We start from the raw sequence: 19928 nt of genomic DNA on the forward strand, positions 1-19928 counted from the left end.
ACATCCCACCACGGCCTCAAACCCCTCCTCTGGACACTCCTGGGCATGCACACTCCTGGGCCTGCACACTCCTGGATCTGTACACTCCTGGGCCTTCCCTGGCATGGGCCTTCTCTGGCCCTGGCTTGCACACTACTGGGCCTGCACACTCCTGGATTGCACACTCATGGGCCTGCACACTCCACAGGCACAATCTTGAGCCTGAACACACTTGGGCCTGTTTACTCCTGATTTTGCACACTCCTGGGCCGGAACACTGCTGGGCCTGCACAGCCCTAGGCCTGTACATTCCTGGACCTGCACACCCCTGTCTCTGCACACTCCGGAGTCTGCACACACCTGGGCCTGCACACTCCTGGGCCTGTACACTCCCGGGCCTCCACAAACACGGGCCTGTACACTCCTGGCCAGCACACTCGTGTGCCTCCTCCCTCCTGTGTGTGCACACTCCTGGGCCTGCACACTGCTGGCCTTGAACACTCCTGCACCTGTTCCCTCCTGAGATTGCACACTGCTGTGCCGACACACTCCCGGGCCTGTACACTCCTGGGCCTACCCTGGCCTGGGCCTGCACCCTCCTTGTCCTGCACACTCCTCTGCACACTCCTAGGCCTGAACACTTCTGGCCCTGCGCACTGCTGGGCCTAACTTCTCCTGGGCCCACACATTCCCTCGTGTGCACACTCCTTGGCCTGCACACTCCTGGGACTTCCCCCTAATGGGCCTGCCCCCAATTCGCCCGACCCTCGCCTGGACCTGCACACTGTTGGGCCTGCATACTAGTGGTCCTGCTCCCACTTGTGCCTGCACAATCCTGGGCCTACACACTCCAGGGCCTGCCCTCTGCTGGGCCCGCATACTCCTGGGACAGCAGACACATGGGCCTACACAATCCTGGACCTACGCACACCTGGGCCTGCGTCAACCTTGGCTTGTACACTCCCGGGCCTTCTACCACATATGCCTGTACACTCCTAGGCTTGTTCCCATCTGTGCCGGCACATTCCTGGGGCTGCACATGGCTTGGCCTGCACAGTCCTTTGCCTGTACAATCCTGGGCCTACACACTCCTGTCTCTGCACACTCCGGTGTCTGCACACACCTGGGCCTGCAACTCCTGGGCCTGCAGACACCGGGGCCTGCCCTATCTGGGCCTGTATACAGCTGGGACTACACATGCCTGGGCATGTACACTCATAGACCTGCAAACAACTGGGCCTGGACACTGCTGGGATAGCACACTCCTGGGCCTGTACACTCCTGGACCTGCAATGGTCTGGGCCTGCACCCTCCTTGGCCTGCACACTCCTCTGTCTGCACATTCTTGGGCCTGCATACTTCTTGCCCTGCACATTGCAGGGCCTGACTTATCCTGGGCCCTCACAATCCCTCGTGTGCACACCCATGGGCCTGCCCTCTCCTGGGCCTGCACAATCCTGGAACTGCATACACCTGGGCCTGCACACTCCTGGACCTGCGCACACATGGACCTGCCCTGTCCTGGGCCCGCACAATCCCTTGTGTGCACACTCCTGGGCTTGCACTCTCCTAGGCCTGTACACTCCTGGGCATGCACACCCCTGTCTGCACACTCCGGTGTCTGCAAACTCCAGGGCCTGCGCACACATGGGCCGGTACACTCCTGGGACAGCACACACCAGGGCCTACACACTCCTGGACCTGTGCACACCTGGGCCGGCATTAACCTGGGCTTGTACAATCCTGGGCTTGCTCCCATCTATGCCTGCCTAACCCTAGGCCTGTTCCCACATGTCCCGGCACACTCCTGGGGCGGAACGCTGGAAGGCCTGCACAGCCCTGGGCATATACACTCCTGGGCCTGCACACTCCTGTCTCTGCACACACCGGTGTCTTCACACACCTGGGCCTGCACACTCCTGGACCTGCGCACACCTGGGCCTGCATGATCCTGGGCATGTACACACCTGGGCCTGCACACTCTTTTACCTGCTCCCTCCTGTGACTGCATACTCCTGGGCCTGCAAACTTCAGGTCCTGCACAATCCTGGCACTGCCCAATTTGTCCCTGCCCTCTGCTGTGATGGCCCTCACCTGTCCTGCACACTCCTGGGCCTTAACACTACTGGCCCTGCACACTCTTGGGCATGCACACTTCTGGCCCTGCACACTCCTGGGCCTGCCCGCAGCTGGGCCGGCCCTCCCCTGGACCCACATACTCTTGGGCCTGCACACTACTGGGACTGCTCCCACTTGTGCCTGCACACACCTGGGTCTGCTCACTACTCGGTCTGCTCCCTCCTGTGACTGCATACTGCTGGGCAAGCACAGTCTTCGGCATACACACCCCTGGCCCTGCCGTATCCCAGGCCAGCGCCCCCTCGTCCGACACTCTCACAAGCCTGCACACTCCTGGGACTGCACAATACAGGGCCTGTACGCATCTATCCCTACACACTCCTAGGCCTGCAAACTCCTGGGTATCCTCCCTCCTGTACCTACACACTCCTGGGCCTGCACAATCCAGGGCCTGCAGACTCCTGGGACTGCACACACCAGGGCCTGCACTCTCCTGGACCTCTGCACAACAGGGCCTGCACGAACATCGGCCTATTAACTCCTGGGCTTGCACACTCTGTACCTACACACTCCTGGGCCTGCACATTCCAGGGCATGCCCTCTCCTGGGCCTGCACACTCCAAGGACTGCACACACCTGAGCCTGCTCACTCCTGTGACTGCATACTCCTCGGCCTACAAACTCCTGGTCCTGCACACCCCTTGGCCTGCCCCATTTGGCCCTGCCCTCTCCTGTGATGGCCCTCACCTTTCCTGCACACTCCAGGGCCTGAACACTACTGGCCCTGCACACTCCAGGGCCTGCCTTCACCTGGGCCCACACAATCCCTCATCTGCACACCCCTGGCCTGCACTCTTCTGGGCCTTCCCTCTCCTGGGCCTGCCCCCAATTCGGCCAGCCCTCTCCTGGACCTGTACATTCTTGGGCCTTCACACTCCTTATTCGGCTCCCTCCTGTGCCTGCACACTCCTGGGCATGCACAATCCTGGGCCTGCACACTCCTGGATCTGTACACTCCTGGGCCTTCCCTGGCATGGGCCTTCTCTGGCCTGGGCTTGCACACTACTGGGCCCACACACTCATGGATTGCACAGTCATGGGCTTGCACACTCCAGGACATGCACAACCTTGAGCCTGAACACACCTGGGCCTGTGTACTCCTGATTTTGCACACTCCTGGGCCTGAACACTGCTGGGCCTGCACAGCCCTAGGCCTGTACAAACCTGGGCCTGCACACTCCTGTCTCTGCACACTCCGGAGTCTGCACACGCCTGGGCCTGCACACTCCTGGGCCTGTGCACTCATGGGCCTGCACCCTCCTTGGCCTGCACAATGCTTTGTCTGCACACTCCTGGGCCTGCACACTCCTGGGCCTGCAAACTTCAGGACCTGCACACTCCTGGGACAGCAGACACCTGGGCCTTCACACTCCTGGACCTGCGCACACTTGGGCCTGCATGAACCTGGGCTTGTACACTCCTGGGTCTGCTCCCATGTATGCCTGCACACTCCTAGCCCTGTTCCCACCTGTGCCGGCACACTCCTGGGCCTGCACACACCTGTCTCTGCACACTCCAGTGTCTTCACACTCCTGGGCCTGCACACTCGTGTGCCATCACACTTCTGGGACAAAACACTTGTGCGCCTACACACTCCTGGCCCTGCACACTCCTGAGACTGGACACTCCTGGTCCTGTCCTGGCCTGGGCCTGGACACTAATGGCCATGCACACTCCTGTACCTGCGCAAACCTGGGCCTTCACGAACCTAGGACTGTACACTCCTGGGCCTGCACACTCCTGCACCTTCCCTCTCCTGGGCCTGCCCCCAATTCGGCCGGCCCTCTCCTGGACCTGCACACTCTTGGGCCTGCACACTACTGGGCCTGCTCCCACTTGTGCTTGCACACACCTGGGACTGCAGACTCCTCGGCCTGCTTCCTCCTGTGCCTACACACTCCTGGGCCTGCCCTGGCCTGGGCCTGCACACTCCTGGAACTGCACCATCCTGGGCCTGCACACTCCTCTGTCTCCACAATCCTGGGACTGCACACTCCTGGGTCTGTATATCCCAGAGCCTGCATACACCTGGGCTGTACACTCCTGTGCCAGTACACTAGTGTGCCTGCTCCCTCCAGTGTCTGCACATTCCTGGGCCTGCACAGTCCTGGGTATGCACACCCTTTAGCCTGCACACTCCTGGGCCTGTTCCATATTGTGTCTGCACACTCCTGGGTCTGCACGCTCCAGGACCTGTGCACACCTGGGTCTGCACGAACCTGGGCTTGTACCCTACTGGGCCTGCACACTCTTGTACCTGTTCACTCCTGTGACTGCATACTCCTCGGCCTACAAACTCCTGGTCCTGCACACTCCTTGGCCTGCCCCATTTGGCCCTGCCCTCTCCTGTGACGGCCCTCACAGGTCCTACACACTCCTGGGCCTGAACATGACTGGCCCTGCACACTCTTGGGCCTGCACACTTCTGCCCTGCACACTCCTGGGCCTGCCTTCTCCTGGGCCCACACAATCCCTCGTCTGCACACTCCTAGACCTGCACGCTTCTGGGCCTTCCCTCTCCTGGGCCTGCCCCCAATTCGGCCGGCCCTCTCCTGGACCTGTTCATTCCTGGGCCTTCACAATACTGGGCCTGCTCACACTTGTGCCTGCACACACCTGGGACTGCACCCTCCTCGGCCTGCTCCCTCCTGTGCCTGCACAGTCCTGCGCATGCACACTCCTGGGCCAGCACAATCCTGGATCTGTACACTCCTGGGCCTTCCCTGGCATGGGCCTTCTCTGGCCTGGGCTTGCACACTACTGGACCCGCACACTCCTTGATTGCACACTCATGGGCCTGCACACTCCAGGACAGGCACAATCTTGAGCCTGAACACACCTGGGCCTGTATACTCCTGATTCTGCACACTCCTGGGCCTGAACACTGCTGGGACTCACAGCCCTGGGCATGCATACTCCTGGGCCTGCACACTCCAGGGTCTGTACCCTCTTAGGCCTGCCCTGGCCTGGGCCTGCACCCTCCTTGGCCTGCACACTCCTCTGTCTGCACACTCCTGGGCCTGCACAAGGTTGGGCCTGCACACACCTGGGCCTGTATACTCCTGGATCTGCACACTCCTGTGACTGATCCCTCCTGTGTCTGCACACTCCTGGGCCTGCACACTGCTGGGCCTGCCCTCTCCTGGGCCCGCACAATCCCTCGAGTGCACACTCAGGGCCTGCACACTCATGGGCCTGCACACCCCTGGATATGTACACTCCTGGGCCTTCCCTGGCATGGGCCTTCTCTGGCCCTGGCTTGCACACTACTGGGCCCGCACACTCCTGGATTGCACACTCATGGGCCTGCACACTCCAGGACATGCACAATCTTCAGCCTGAACACACCTGGGCCTGTATACTCCTGATTTTGCACACTCCTGGGCCTGAACACTGCTAGGCCTGCACAGCCCTAACCTGTACATTCCTGGGCCTGCACACCCCTGTGTCTGCACACTCCGGAGTCTGCACACGCCTGGGGCTGCACACTCCTGGGCCTGTACACTCCTGGGCCTACACACTCCTGGGGGTGCTCACTGCTTGGCCTGCACACTCCTGGGCCTGCACATTCGAGGGCCTGTCCTCTCCAGGGCCTGCACTCTCCTGGGACTGCACACACCTGGGCCTGCATGCTCCTGGACCTGCGCACACCTGGGCCTGCACGAACCTGGGCTTCTACACTCCTGGGCCTGCACACTCCTGTACATGCTCACTCCTGGGACTGTATAATCCTGGGCAAGCACAGTCTTGACCTACACACCCCTGGCCCTGCCCTATCCCGGGCCAGCCCCCACTTCGGCCGACCCTCTCATGGACCAGCACACTCCTGGCGCTGCACACTCCAGGGCCTGCTCGCATCTGTCCCTACACACTCCTTCGTCTGCAAACTCCTGGGCCTGCTCCCTCCTGTACCTACACACTCCTGGGCCTGCACATTCCAGGGAATGCCCTCTCCTGGGCCTGCACACTCCAAGGACTGCACACACCTGGGCCTGCTCACTCCTGTGACCGCATACTCCTCGGCCTACAAACTCCTTGTCCTGCACACTCCTTGGCCTGCCCCATTTGGCCCTGCCCTCTCCTGTGATGGCCCTCACCTTTCCTGCACTCTCCGGGGCCTGAACACTACTGGCCCTGCACACTCCTGGGCCTGCACACTTCTGTCCCTGCACACTCCTAGGCCTGCCCTCTCCTGGGCCCACACAATGCCTCGTCTGCACAGTCCTGGGCCTGCACACTCCTTGGCCTGCACACCAGCCCTCTGTGGGGCCCTTCCTTTGCTGAGTCTGTGCATGAGCTCCCTGTGATGCCAGCCCGCAGAGGTGACAGGTGCAGTAGGTGTTTGTGGTTCTAGAGACATGATGGCTTTCCTAGGAAGCCGGGTCCAGAATGATCCCCACTGCGCCGATGGGGGATTGGGGAGACCCTGAGAAGCAGGTGGCTTGTCCAGGGTGACAGCACTGCTGGCGGGGGAGCTGGGTCTGAAGCCAGCTGTGTCATCAGAGCTGTGACCCTGGCTGCATCCAGGCCTCCCCAGGGCTATAGGAGGGGCCGTGTTGGTGTCACTGGGTGGACATGGCATGGGGTGGGAAGTGAGCCATCAGCAGCCCAGAGAGGCCCTTGGGGAGCTTTGTGTAAGGAGGAAGCTTGGGGAAGGGGACCCCAGGAAGTGACCTCACTTCCCTGGCAACAGAGCCCAACAGAACTTGGGACCCAGGTCACCAGGCACCCGCTGTGTAGAGAAGGACACTTCTCAACCTACTTGGCTGGTGAACTCAGCTCAGCTCAGACATGTTTTGTTGCATCCCAAGATCCCGAGGTCGCGGCCCCCGGAAAGCCCGCAGCAACGGCCTTTGCCAACAGTGCCGACAGTGGGTCGGGTCTCACCCCAGGCGCCTCTGGCCTTTTGGCCAGAGGGACCGAAAGGTAACACAGGGAGGCCCAGGGCAGGCCCGCCCAGGCCAGGCCACCACTCAGACCCCACCCGGGTGGCCCCACAGCCCCTTCCTGACTGGTGGCGGTGGGGCAGTCATGTTGGGGGGGTCCTGCCTCAAGCAAGAGCAGGCTGAGGAAGGGTCAGAGGCCTGGGGGGCCGATCACATCACCAACCTGGGTCCAAGCGGGCTGGCTGGGATGTGGAGAACCGGGGCAGGGCCCTGCTGCCCGAGGTGGCGCCCATGCCCTAGGGTGTGTCTCTTGCCTCCCGGGTGACTGAGATGACCAAGGTCCCAGTCTGATCAGGCAGCAGACGGTCGAGTGGGGCAGAAGCAGGAGTGGTCCTGGCCAGGCAGGGCTCTGAGACCTCCGGGCCGGGCCGGCTGCCGGTCACTGTCATTGCAGAGCCAGACACCGCAGGATCCGGGGAACCAGGACACTCATGCCAGCTCCCCAAGTGAGGGGCTGGTGTGCCACACTGTGGAAGGCCAGCACAGGCTCCGGAAGAGTCTGGGTATGAAGGGCTCCCCACCACCACGGCCTCCTGCCCAGACGTCGCCCAGGTCTCTCCCCAGAATCTTGCCCAGGGCTGAGGGGCAGCTCAGCACCCCCGGCTCTGACCTGGAGCACCGGGCCCACCACCCGGGGATTCAGGTAGAGGGCCAGGAGCCCCCCGAAGCACAGCCCAAAGGTGAGAAGGGCAGGGCCGGTGCGGGTGTGTAGGTGAGGGAGGGCGGAGGGCTGGGCCACACAGGGAGGCATTCCCAAAGTCTGCTGTTGGGACCAGAACAAAGACGGGCCTCAGACCACCTGTCTGGAAGAATTCAGTCACAGAACAAGTGCCTGTGGGCACTTGCTCGGTGGGAGCTGTCTGCAAAGCTCTGGGAAGATTTCTGTCCTTGAAAAGGCACGTGGAAAGGGAGCCATGTGGGTACCTTTTTCCAGGTTGTGCCTGAGCACAACCACTAGACTTAAAGCTCTCTCCACGTCCAACAGTTACAGGTCCAGAGCAGGCAGGGGCAGGGGAAGATGCCAGAGAACAAAAACAGGACCACCAGGGTCCAGCAGGAGACCGCGAACTCCCTCCAGCTGCTCCTGCTGAACATGAAGATCCTGCTGCTCCAACTGCATATGAAGAGCCTGCCATTCCTGCTGATCTAGCTGCTCCTGAAGAGCCCGCCGTTCCTGCTGATCTAGCCGCTCCTGAAGAGCCCACGGCTCCTGAAGAGCCTGCCTCTCCTGAAGAGCCTGCCTCTCCTGCTGATCTAGCCGCTCCTGAAGAGCCCACGGCTCCTGAAGAGCCTGCCATTCCTGAAGAGCCCGCCGCTCCTGAAGCGCCTGCCGTTCCTGCTGATCTAGACACTCCTGAAGAGCCCGCCATTCCTGCTGATCTAGCCGCTCCTGAAGAACCTGCCGTTCCTGCTGATCTAGCCGATCCTGAAGAGCCTGCAGCTCCTGAAGAGCCTGCTGCTCCTGCTGATCTTGCCACTCCAGAAGAGCCTGCCGCTCCTGCTGATCTTGCCACTCCTGAAGAGCCTGCTGCTCCTGCTGATCTTGCCACTCCTGAAGAGCCTGCAGCTCCTGCTGATCTTGCCACTCCTGAAGAGCCTGCTGCTCCTGCTGATCTTGCTGCTCCTGAGAAGCCTGTAGTTCCTGCACCTGCACCTGGGCCGCTGGGCAGTGGAGAACCATTTTAGGCATCATCACCCACTAGGGCTGTGCCCCTCTGCACCCTCCTACACCTTCTCCAAAATCCCACCATAAATCCCCTCCCCTACCCGAAGTTGACTTCCCTGCCCCTGAATTTGCTTTTGTTTTGTTTTTCTTTAGTTTAGTTTATTTGTTTTACATCATTTATGGCATCCTATATTTTTCAATTTTCCACCTCCTTTAATAAAATACAGATTTTTTTCCCTTTTTAATTGTGCATTTCAGGAACATTAAGTGCATTCCCATGCTGTCCGACCATCACTATCATGTAGTTTTATGCTCTTTACGCTATTTATGCCTGTGAAGGACATCCCACCACGGCCTCAAACCCCTCCTCTGGACACTCCTGGGCATGCACACTCCTGGGCCTGCACACTCCTGGATCTGTACACTCCTGGGCCTTCCCTGGCATGGGCCTTCTCTGGCCCTGGCTTGCACACTACTGGGCCTGCACACTCCTGGATTGCACACTCATGGGCCTGCACACTCCAGGACATGCACAATCTTGAGCCTGAACACACCTGGACCTGTATACTCCTGATGTTGCACACTCCTGGGCCTGAACACTACTGGGCCTGCACACTGCTCGAACTGCACACTCATGGGTCTGCACACAACAAGACCTGCACAATCTTGGGCATTAACACACCTTGGCCTGTATACACCTGATTCTGTACACTCCAGGGCCTGAAAAATGCTGGGCCTCACAGCCCTGGGCATGCATATTCCTGGGTCTGCACACTCCAGGGTCTGTACCCTCCTGGGCCTGCCATGGCCTGGGCCTGCACATACCTGGGCCTGCACACTCCTGGGCCTGCACAATGTTGGGCCTGCACACACCTGGGCCTGTATACTCCTGGACCTGCACACTCCTGTGACTGATCCCTACTGTGTCAGCACACTCCTGGGCCTGTACACTCCTGGGCCTGCCCCCAATTCGGCCGGCCCTCTCCTGGACCTGCACACTCCTGGCCTGCACACTCCAGGGCCTACGCTCTCCTAGGCCTGCACGCTTCTGGGTCTGCACCAACCTGGGCTTGCACACTCTTCTCTCTGCACACTCCTGGGCCTAAACAATCCTGGGCCTGCACACACCTGGGCCTGTACACTCCTGGGCATACACACACACACAGGGCTGTACACTCCAGGCCAGCACAATCATGTGCCTCCTCCCTCCTGTGTGTGCACACTACTGGGCCTGCACACTCCTGGATTGCACACTCATGGGCCTGCACACTCCAGGACTTGCACAATCTTGAGCCTGAACACACCTGGGCCTGTATACTCCTGATTTTGCACACTCCTGGGCCTGAACACTGCTGGGCCTGCACAGCCCTAGGCCTGTACAATTCTGGGCCTGCACACTCCTGTCTCTGCACACTCCGGAGTCTGTACACGCCTGGGCCTGCACACTTCTGGGCCTGCACTCTACTTGGCCTGCACACTACTGGGCCTGCTCCCTCCTTTGCCTGCACACTCCTGGGCATGCACACTCCTGGGCCTGCACACTCCTGGGCCTGCCCTGTCCCTGGCACCAGCCTCCTTCACCCCAACGGTGCCACTCACACGGCTGCGGTGTCTAGCCAGGAGCCCCCAACCGAAACCCCTCCCGAGGGACCCCCTTGCCGGCCCGCAGGGAAGCAGCGGGGCTCCTCTTACCTGCGAGGCGGAGACGTAGTCCAGCTGCAGCCTGACGTCCAGCTGCCGGGCGTGCAGGGCCAGCTTGCATGAGGGCAGCCGGATGGCCATGATCGGCTGGAAGCTGCCCCCGGAGCCACTACCGCCCCTTGGGGAAGAAGAGGAGGAAAATCCACGTCAGTGCCAAGAACACAGGACCCGTCCACAGAGGGCCCCTCAGGTGTGACAACCCCAGAGGCGCCCGCAGCCGACCTGGGCTGAGAGCCACTTTTCTCGCGGAAGCTCAAGGACCTATGCTGAGCCTCCCTCTCCCTCCCTAAAGAGGGAAAACCCAGAGGTTTTCTAACTTTGCACTCACTGTCCATGTATCAGCCATGTCTAGTTTACCTCTCCAGCAGGGCAGACCCCCTCCCTGCCTTCCCCACCCTCTGCAGGCGGCTCTCGGGGGCCGGAGGGGCGCCCTTCCTCCCTGAGGCCAGCCCTGCTGGGGCAGCAGGTGTAACAGAAAAGACCAAATCTGACTGCCTATTAGATCTGTTCTTTTTCCTTTAACCCTCTGCTGTTTTCCAGGCTGTCTTACCAGCTCTGCCCCTTTTGTAAAACAATGTTGCCTTCAGCCTGAAATTGACAGCAGAGCCTGTTCTCAAGGCTCTCAGCCTTCAGGATAAGAGCTCTTTTCCTCTCCTATACACACAACAAGCTGCAGAACAGAAAGTAACATTTGTTTTGTTAGAGGCTTTACAGGGGCCCCATGAGCTGACCCACAACTGCAAAAACAAAGAATTCCTGCACCAAGGACTTTGCACCAACCACCCACAACCCCTCTCCTTTCGAGTGTAAAAGGAGCCTGAAGTCTCACTCGGAGAAGGTGGCTCTCCAGGACATTAGCCTGCCATCTTCTCGGTCAGCTGCCTTTCCAAATAAACTCACTATTCTTTACCCCGACACCGCGTCTCCCGATTTCTTGGCCTGTCGTGCGACTTGCGGAATGAGTGTGGACTTGGAAACACAGGGAAGGAAAGCCAAGTCAGGACTCTCACCCTCTGCCTCTGCTCAGAATACCACCAAGGGGTTGCTGGGACAGTGGACGGAAAACTGAGGCTGCAACACGACCATGAGCACTGGGCCTGGGTGGGAGAGATGGCGGGTGCTGTCCGAAGCGCACCCGGCCTCCTTCCGAGTCACATCACACCCACGTCCCCAGACCCAGGGAGGCCTGGAGCCCCACACAGCAGAGCGCCTCCAAACCTGCAGATGCCCAGTGACCGGTCCACTGTGCACCCTCTGGCGCCCTCCTCCCCGCTCCTCCTCCTTCTGCCCCGCTGGCTCAGCCCTGGTCCCACCACATCCTCACCCAGGGCCAGCACTGCTGCAGGAACACCCTCGGCAGGCCGCCCAGCCTCACGCCCTCAGGTCCGCACACCTGGTTGGTGCAGCTCTGCCCCTTTCCAGCCCTCACCACCGGCTCTCCAACCGCCTGCTCTCCCGGCCTCCGCCCCCAGTCCTAGAGAGCGCCTCCTCTGGTCACGGCATCCTGCCCTCTAGGGTCGACAGGGCCTGCACATTCCTGGGCCTGCACACAACTGGGCCTGCACACTCTTGGACCTGCACACTCCTGGATTGCACACTCATGGGCCTGCACACTCCAGGACATGCACAATCTTGAGCCTGAACACACCTGGACCTGTATACTCCTGATGTTGCACACTCCTGGGCCTGAACACTACTGGGCCTGCACACTGCTCGAACTGCACACTCATGGGTCTGCACACAACAGGACCTGCACAATCTTGGGCATTAACACACCTTGGCCTGTATACACCTGATTCTGTACACTCCAGGGCCTGAAAAATGCTGGGCCTCACAGCCCTGGGCATGCATATTCCTGGGTCTGCACACTCCAGGGTCTGTACCCTCCTGGGCCTGCCATGGCCTGGGCCTGCACATACCTGGGCCTGCACACTCCTGGGCCTGCACAATGTTGGGCCTGCACACACCTGGGCCTGTATACTCCTGGACCTGCACACTCCTGTGACTGATCCCTACTGTGTCAGCACACTCCTGGGCCTGTACACTCCTGGGCCTGCCCCCAATTCGGCCGGCCCTCTCCTGGACCTGCACACTCCTGGCCTGCACACTCCAGGGCCTGCGCTCTCCTAGGCCTGCACGCTTCTGGGTCTGCACCAACCTGGGCTTGCACACTCTTCTCTCTGCACACTCCTGGGCCTAAACAATCCTGGGCCTGCACACACCTGGGCCTGTACACTCCTGGGCATACACACACACACAGGGCTGTACACTCCAGGCCAGCACAATCATGTGCCTCCTCCCTCCTGTGTGTGCACACTACTGGGCCTGCACACTCCTGGATTGCACACTCATGGGCCTGCACACTCCAGGACTTGCACAATCTTGAGCCTGAACACACCTGGGCCTGTATACTCCTGATTTTGCACACTCCTGGGCCTGAACACTGCTGGGCCTGCACAGCCCTAGGCCTGTACAATTCTGGGCCTGCACACTCCTGTCTCTGCACACTCCGGAGTCTGTACACGCCTGGGCCTGCACACTTCTGGGCCTGCACTCTACTTGGCCTGCACACTACTGGGCCTGCTCCCTCCTTTGCCTGCACACTCCTGGGCATGCACACTCCTGGGCCTGCACACTCCTGGGCCTGCCCTGTCCCTGGCACCAGCCTCCTTCACCCCAACGGTGCCACTCACACGGCTGCGGTGTCTAGCCAGGAGCCCCCAACCGAAACCCCTCCCGAGGGACCCCCTTGCCGGCCCGCAGGGAAGCAGCGGGGCTCCTCTTACCTGCGAGGCGGAGACGTAGTCCAGCTGCAGCCTGACGTCCAGCTGCCGGGCGTGCAGGGCCAGCTTGCATGAGGGCAGCCGGATGGCCATGATCGGCTGGAAGCTGCCCCCGGAGCCACTACCGCCCCTTGGGGAAGAAGAGGAGGAAAATCCACGTCAGTGCCAAGAACACAGGACCCGTCCACAGAGGGCCCCTCAGGTGTGACAACCCCAGAGGCGCCCGCAGCCGACCTGGGCTGAGAGCCACTTTTCTCGCGGAAGCTCAAGGACCTATGCTGAGCCTCCCTCTCCCTCCCTAAAGAGGGAAAACCCAGAGGTTTTCTAACTTTGCACTCACTGTCCATGTATCAGCCATGTCTAGTTTACCTCTCCAGCAGGGCAGACCCCCTCCCTGCCTTCCCCACCCTCTGCAGGCGGCTCTCGGGGGCCGGAGGGGCGCCCTTCCTCCCTGAGGCCAGCCCTGCTGGGGCAGCAGGTGTAACAGAAAAGACCAAATCTGACTGCCTATTAGATCTGTTCTTTTTCCTTTAACCCTCTGCTGTTTTCCAGGCTGTCTTACCAGCTCTGCCCCTTTTGTAAAACAATGTTGCCTTCAGCCTGAAATTGACAGCAGAGCCTGTTCTCAAGGCTCTCAGCCTTCAGGATAAGAGCTCTTTTCCTCTCCTATACACACAACAAGCTGCAGAACAGAAAGTAACATTTGTTTTGTTAGAGGCTTTACAGGGGCCCCATGAGCTGACCCACAACTGCAAAAACAAAGAATTCCTGCACCAAGGACTTTGCACCAACCACCCACAACCCCTCTCCTTTCGAGTGTAAAAGGAGCCTGAAGTCTCACTCGGAGAAGGTGGCTCTCCAGGACATTAGCCTGCCATCTTCTCGGTCAGCTGCCTTTCCAAATAAACTCACTATTCTTTACCCCGACACCGCGTCTCCCGATTTCTTGGCCTGTCGTGCGACTTGCGGAATGAGTGTGGACTTGGAAACACAGGGAAGGAAAGCCAAGTCAGGACTCTCACCCTCTGCCTCTGCTCAGAATACCACCAAGGGGTTGCTGGGACAGTGGACGGAAAACTGAGGCTGCAACACGACCATGAGCACTGGGCCTGGGTGGGAGAGATGGCGGGTGCTGTCCGAAGCGCACCCGGCCTCCTTCCGAGTCACATCACACCCACGTCCCCAGACCCAGGGAGGCCTGGAGCCCCACACAGCAGAGCGCCTCCAAACCTGCAGATGCCCAGTGACCGGTCCACTGTGCACCCTCTGGCGCCCTCCTCCCCGCTCCTCCTCCTTCTGCCCCGCTGGCTCAGCCCTGGTCCCACCACATCCTCACCCAGGGCCAGCACTGCTGCAGGAACACCCTCGGCAGGCCGCCCAGCCTCACGCCCTCAGGTCCGCACACCTGGTTGGTGCAGCTCTGCCCCTTTCCAGCCCTCACCACCGGCTCTCCAACCGCCTGCTCTCCCGGCCTCCGCCCCCAGTCCTAGAGAGCGCCTCCTCTGGTCACGGCATCCTGCCCTCTAGGGTCGACAGGGCCTGCACATTCCTGGGCCTGCACACAACTGGGCCTGCACACTCTTGGACCTGCACACTCCTGGACCTACGCACACCGGGGCCTGCAGGAACCTGGGCCTGTACACTCCCGGGCCGGTTCCGTATTGAATCTGCACACTTCTGGGCCTGCACACTCATGGGCCTGCAAACTCCAGGACATGCACAATCTTGAGCCTGAACACACCTGGGCCTGTATATTCCTGATTTTGCCCAATCCTGGGCCTGAACACTGCTAGGCCTGCACAGCCCTAACCTGTACAGTCCTGGGCCTGCACACCCCTGTCTCTGCACACTCCGGAGTCTGCACACGCCTGGGGCTGCACACTCCTGGGCCTGTACACTCCTGGGCCTACACACTCCTGGGGGTGCTCACTGCTTGGCCTGCACACTCCTGGGCCTGCACATTCGAGGGCCTGTCCTCTCCAGGGCCTGCACACTCCTGGGACTGCAAAAACCTGGGCCTGCATGCTCTGGACCTGCGCACACCTGGGCCTGCACGAACCTGGGCCTGAACACTTCTGGCCCTGCACACTGCTGGGCCTACCTTCCCCTGGGCCCGCACAATCCCTCGTGTGCACACTACTTGGCCTGCACACTCCTGGGACTTCCCTCTAATGGGCCTGCCCCCAAGTCGCCCGGCCCTCTCCTGGACCTGCACACTCTTGGGCCTGCACACTGCTGGTCCTGCTCCCACTTGTGCCTGCACAATCCTGGGCCTACACACTCCAGGGCCTGCCCTCTGCTGGGCCCGCATACTCCTGGGACAGCAGACACCTGGGCCTACACAATCCTGGACCTACGCACACCTGGGACTGCATGAACCTTGGCTTGTACACTCCCAGGCCTTCTCCCACATATGCCCGTACACTCCTAGGCTTGTTCCCATCTGTGCCAGCACATTCCTGGGGCTGCACATGGCTTGGCCTGCACAGCCCTTGGCCTGTACAATCCTGGGCCTACACACTCCTGTCTCTGCACACGCCGGTGTCTGCACACACCTGGGTCTGCAACTCCTGGGCCTGCACACACCGGGTCCTGCCCTCTCCTGGGCCTGCACACACCTGGGACTGCACAGGCCTGGGCCTGCACTCTACTTGGCCTGCACACTGCTGGGCCTGCTCCCTCCTGTGACTGCATATTCCTAGGCAAGCACAGTCTTGGGCCTACACACATCTGGCCCTGCCCTATCCCAGGCCAGCCCACACCTCGGCCGACCCTCTCATGAACCTGCACACTCCTGGGCCTTCCCTCTCCTGGGCCTTCCCCCAATTCGGCCGGCCCTCTCCTGGACCTGTACACTCCTGGCCTGCACACTTCTAGGGCTTGCGCTCTCTTTGGCCTGCACACTCCTGGGTCTGCACCCACCTGGGCTTGCACACCCTTCTCTCTGCACACTCCTGGGCCTGCACACTCCTGGGCCTGCACACTCCTGGGCCTGCACATCCCACAGCCTGCACACACCTGGGCCTGTACACTCCTGGGCCTACACACACACACAGGCCTGTACACTCCTGGCCAGCACACTCGTGTGCCTCCTCCCTCCTGTGTGTGCACACTCCTGGGCCTGCACACTGCTAACCTTGAACACTCCTGCACCTGTTCCATCCTGTCATTGCACACTGCTGTGCCGACACACTCCCGGGCCTGTACAGTCCTGGGCCTAACCTGGCCTGGGCATGCACCCTCCTTGTCCTGCGCACTCCTATGTCTGCACACTCCTGGGCCTGCACACTGCTGGGCCCGCACAATCCATCGTGTGCACACTCCAGGGCCTGCACACTCCTGGGCCTTCCCTCTCCTGGGCCTGCTCCCCATTTGGCCGGCCCTCTCCTGGGCCTGCGCACACCTGGGTCTGCACGAACCTGGGCCTGTACCCTACTGGGCCTGCACACTCTTGTACCTGCTCACACCTGTGACTGCATACTCCTCGGCCTACAAACTCCTGGTCCTGCACACTCCTTGGCCTGCCCCATTTGGCCCTGCCCTCTCCTGTGACGGCCCTCACCGGTCCTGCACACTCCTGGGCCTGAACTTGACTGGCCCTGCACACTCCTGGGCCTGCCTTCTCCTGGGCCCACACAATCCCTCGTCTGCACACTCCTGGGTCTGCACGCTTCTGGGCCTTCCCTCTCCTGGGCCTGCCCCAAATTCGGCCGGCCCTCTCCTGGACCTGTATATTCCTGGGACTTCACACTACTGGGCCTGCTCCCACTTGTGCCTGCACACACCTGGGACTTCACATTCCTCGGCCTGCTCCCTCCTGTGCCTGCACAGTCCTACGCATGCACACTCCTGGGCCTGCACAATCCTGGATCTGTACACTCCTGGGCCTTCCCTGGCAATGGCCTTCTCTGGCCTGGGCTTGCACACTACTGGGCCCGCACACTCCTGGATTGCACACTCATGGGCCTGCACACTCCACAGGCACAATCTTGAGCCTGAACACACTTGGGCCTGTTTACTCCTGATTTTGCACACTCCTGGGCCGGAACACTGCTGGGCCTGCACAGCCCTAGGCCTGTACATTCCTGGACCTGCACACCCCTGTCTCTGCACACTCCGGAGTCTGCACACACCTGGGCCTGCACACTCCTGGGCCTGTACACTCCCGGGCCTCCACAAACACGGGCCTGTACACTCCTGGCCAGCACACTCGTGTGCCTCCTCCCTCCTGTGTGTGCACACTCCTGGGCCTGCACACTGCTGGCCTTGAACACTCCTGCACCTGTTCCCTCCTGAGATTGCACACTGCTGTGCCGACACACTCCCGGGCCTGTACACTCCTGGGCCTACCCTGGCCTGGGCCTGCACCCTCCTTGTCCTGCACACTCCTCTGCACACTCCTAGGCCTGAACACTTCTGGCCCTGCGCACTGCTGGGCCTAACTTCTCCTGGGCCCACACATTCCCTCGTGTGCACACTCCTTGGCCTGCACACTCCTGGGACTTCCCCCTAATGGGCCTGCCCCCAATTCGCCCGACCCTCGCCTGGACCTGCACACTGTTGGGCCTGCATACTAGTGGTCCTGCTCCCACTTGTGCCTGCACAATCCTGGGCCTACACACTCCAGGGCCTGCCCTCTGCTGGGCCCGCATACTCCTGGGACAGCAGACACATGGGCCTACACAATCCTGGACCTACGCACACCTGGGCCTGCGTCAACCTTGGCTTGTACACTCCCGGGCCTTCTACCACATATGCCTGTACACTCCTAGGCTTGTTCCCATCTGTGCCGGCACATTCCTGGGGCTGCACATGGCTTGGCCTGCACAGTCCTTTGCCTGTACAATCCTGGGCCTACACACTCCTGTCTCTGCACACTCCGGTGTCTGCACACACCTGGGCCTGCAACTCCTGGGCCTGCAGACACCGGGGCCTGCCCTATCTGGGCCTGTATACAGCTGGGACTACACATGCCTGGGCATGTACACTCATAGACCTGCAAACAACTGGGCCTGGACACTGCTGGGATAGCACACTCCTGGGCCTGTACACTCCTGGACCTGCAATGGTCTGGGCCTGCACCCTCCTTGGCCTGCACACTCCTCTGTCTGCACATTCTTGGGCCTGCATACTTCTTGCCCTGCACATTGCAGGGCCTGACTTATCCTGGGCCCTCACAATCCCTCGTGTGCACACCCATGGGCCTGCCCTCTCCTGGGCCTGCACAATCCTGGAACTGCATACACCTGGGCCTGCACACTCCTGGACCTGCGCACACATGGACCTGCCCTGTCCTGGGCCCGCACAATCCCTTGTGTGCACACTCCTGGGCTTGCACTCTCCTAGGCCTGTACACTCCTGGGCATGCACACCCCTGTCTGCACACTCCGGTGTCTGCAAACTCCAGGGCCTGCGCACACATGGGCCGGTACACTCCTGGGACAGCACACACCAGGGCCTACACACTCCTGGACCTGTGCACACCTGGGCCGGCATTAACCTGGGCTTGTACAATCCTGGGCTTGCTCCCATCTATGCCTGCCTAACCCTAGGCCTGTTCCCACATGTCCCGGCACACTCCTGGGGCGGAACGCTGGAAGGCCTGCACAGCCCTGGGCATATACACTCCTGGGCCTGCACACTCCTGTCTCTGCACACACCGGTGTCTTCACACACCTGGGCCTGCACACTCCTGGACCTGCGCACACCTGGGCCTGCATGATCCTGGGCATGTACACACCTGGGCCTGCACACTCTTTTACCTGCTCCCTCCTGTGACTGCATACTCCTGGGCCTGCAAACTTCAGGTCCTGCACAATCCTGGCACTGCCCAATTTGTCCCTGCCCTCTGCTGTGATGGCCCTCACCTGTCCTGCACACTCCTGGGCCTTAACACTACTGGCCCTGCACACTCTTGGGCATGCACACTTCTGGCCCTGCACACTCCTGGGCCTGCCCGCAGCTGGGCCGGCCCTCCCCTGGACCCACATACTCTTGGGCCTGCACACTACTGGGACTGCTCCCACTTGTGCCTGCACACACCTGGGTCTGCTCACTACTCGGTCTGCTCCCTCCTGTGACTGCATACTGCTGGGCAAGCACAGTCTTCGGCATACACACCCCTGGCCCTGCCGTATCCCAGGCCAGCGCCCCCTCGTCCGACACTCTCACAAGCCTGCACACTCCTGGGACTGCACAATACAGGGCCTGTACGCATCTATCCCTACACACTCCTAGGCCTGCAAACTCCTGGGTATCCTCCCTCCTGTACCTACACACTCCTGGGCCTGCACAATCCAGGGCCTGCAGACTCCTGGGACTGCACACACCAGGGCCTGCACTCTCCTGGACCTCTGCACAACAGGGCCTGCACGAACATCGGCCTATTAACTCCTGGGCTTGCACACTCTGTACCTACACACTCCTGGGCCTGCACATTCCAGGGCATGCCCTCTCCTGGGCCTGCACACTCCAAGGACTGCACACACCTGAGCCTGCTCACTCCTGTGACTGCATACTCCTCGGCCTACAAACTCCTGGTCCTGCACACCCCTTGGCCTGCCCCATTTGGCCCTGCCCTCTCCTGTGATGGCCCTCACCTTTCCTGCACACTCCAGGGCCTGAACACTACTGGCCCTGCACACTCCAGGGCCTGCCTTCACCTGGGCCCACACAATCCCTCATCTGCACACCCCTGGCCTGCACTCTTCTGGG

General features: G+C 60.9%; 2 protein-coding genes across 3 annotated transcripts in view; both read right to left on the reverse strand.

Annotated features, from left to right (window-relative positions):
• Window positions 1-19928, reverse strand: part of LOC116277736 (ankyrin repeat domain-containing protein 26-like) — a 533747-nt gene that overhangs the window by 54217 nt on the left and 459602 nt on the right.
• The window catches only part of LOC140690089 (uncharacterized), a 380224-nt gene that overhangs the window by 1151 nt on the left and 359145 nt on the right, over window positions 1-19928 (reverse strand). Inside the window, exon 3 of one of the 2 annotated variants that reach the window (XM_072951618.1) lies at window positions 8284-8726. In XM_072951618.1, the coding sequence (XP_072807719.1) occupies window positions 8284-8726 (443 nt within the window). Of the gene's footprint in view, window positions 1-7227; window positions 7568-8283; window positions 8727-19928 lie in introns of those variants that run through there. The other variant, XM_072951619.1, reaches the window with a different exon arrangement.

This window comes from Vicugna pacos, chromosome 28 (assembly GCF_048564905.1).
Source record: "Vicugna pacos chromosome 28, VicPac4, whole genome shotgun sequence".
In the NCBI taxonomy this organism is placed as follows: Eukaryota; Metazoa; Chordata; class Mammalia; order Artiodactyla; family Camelidae; genus Vicugna; species Vicugna pacos.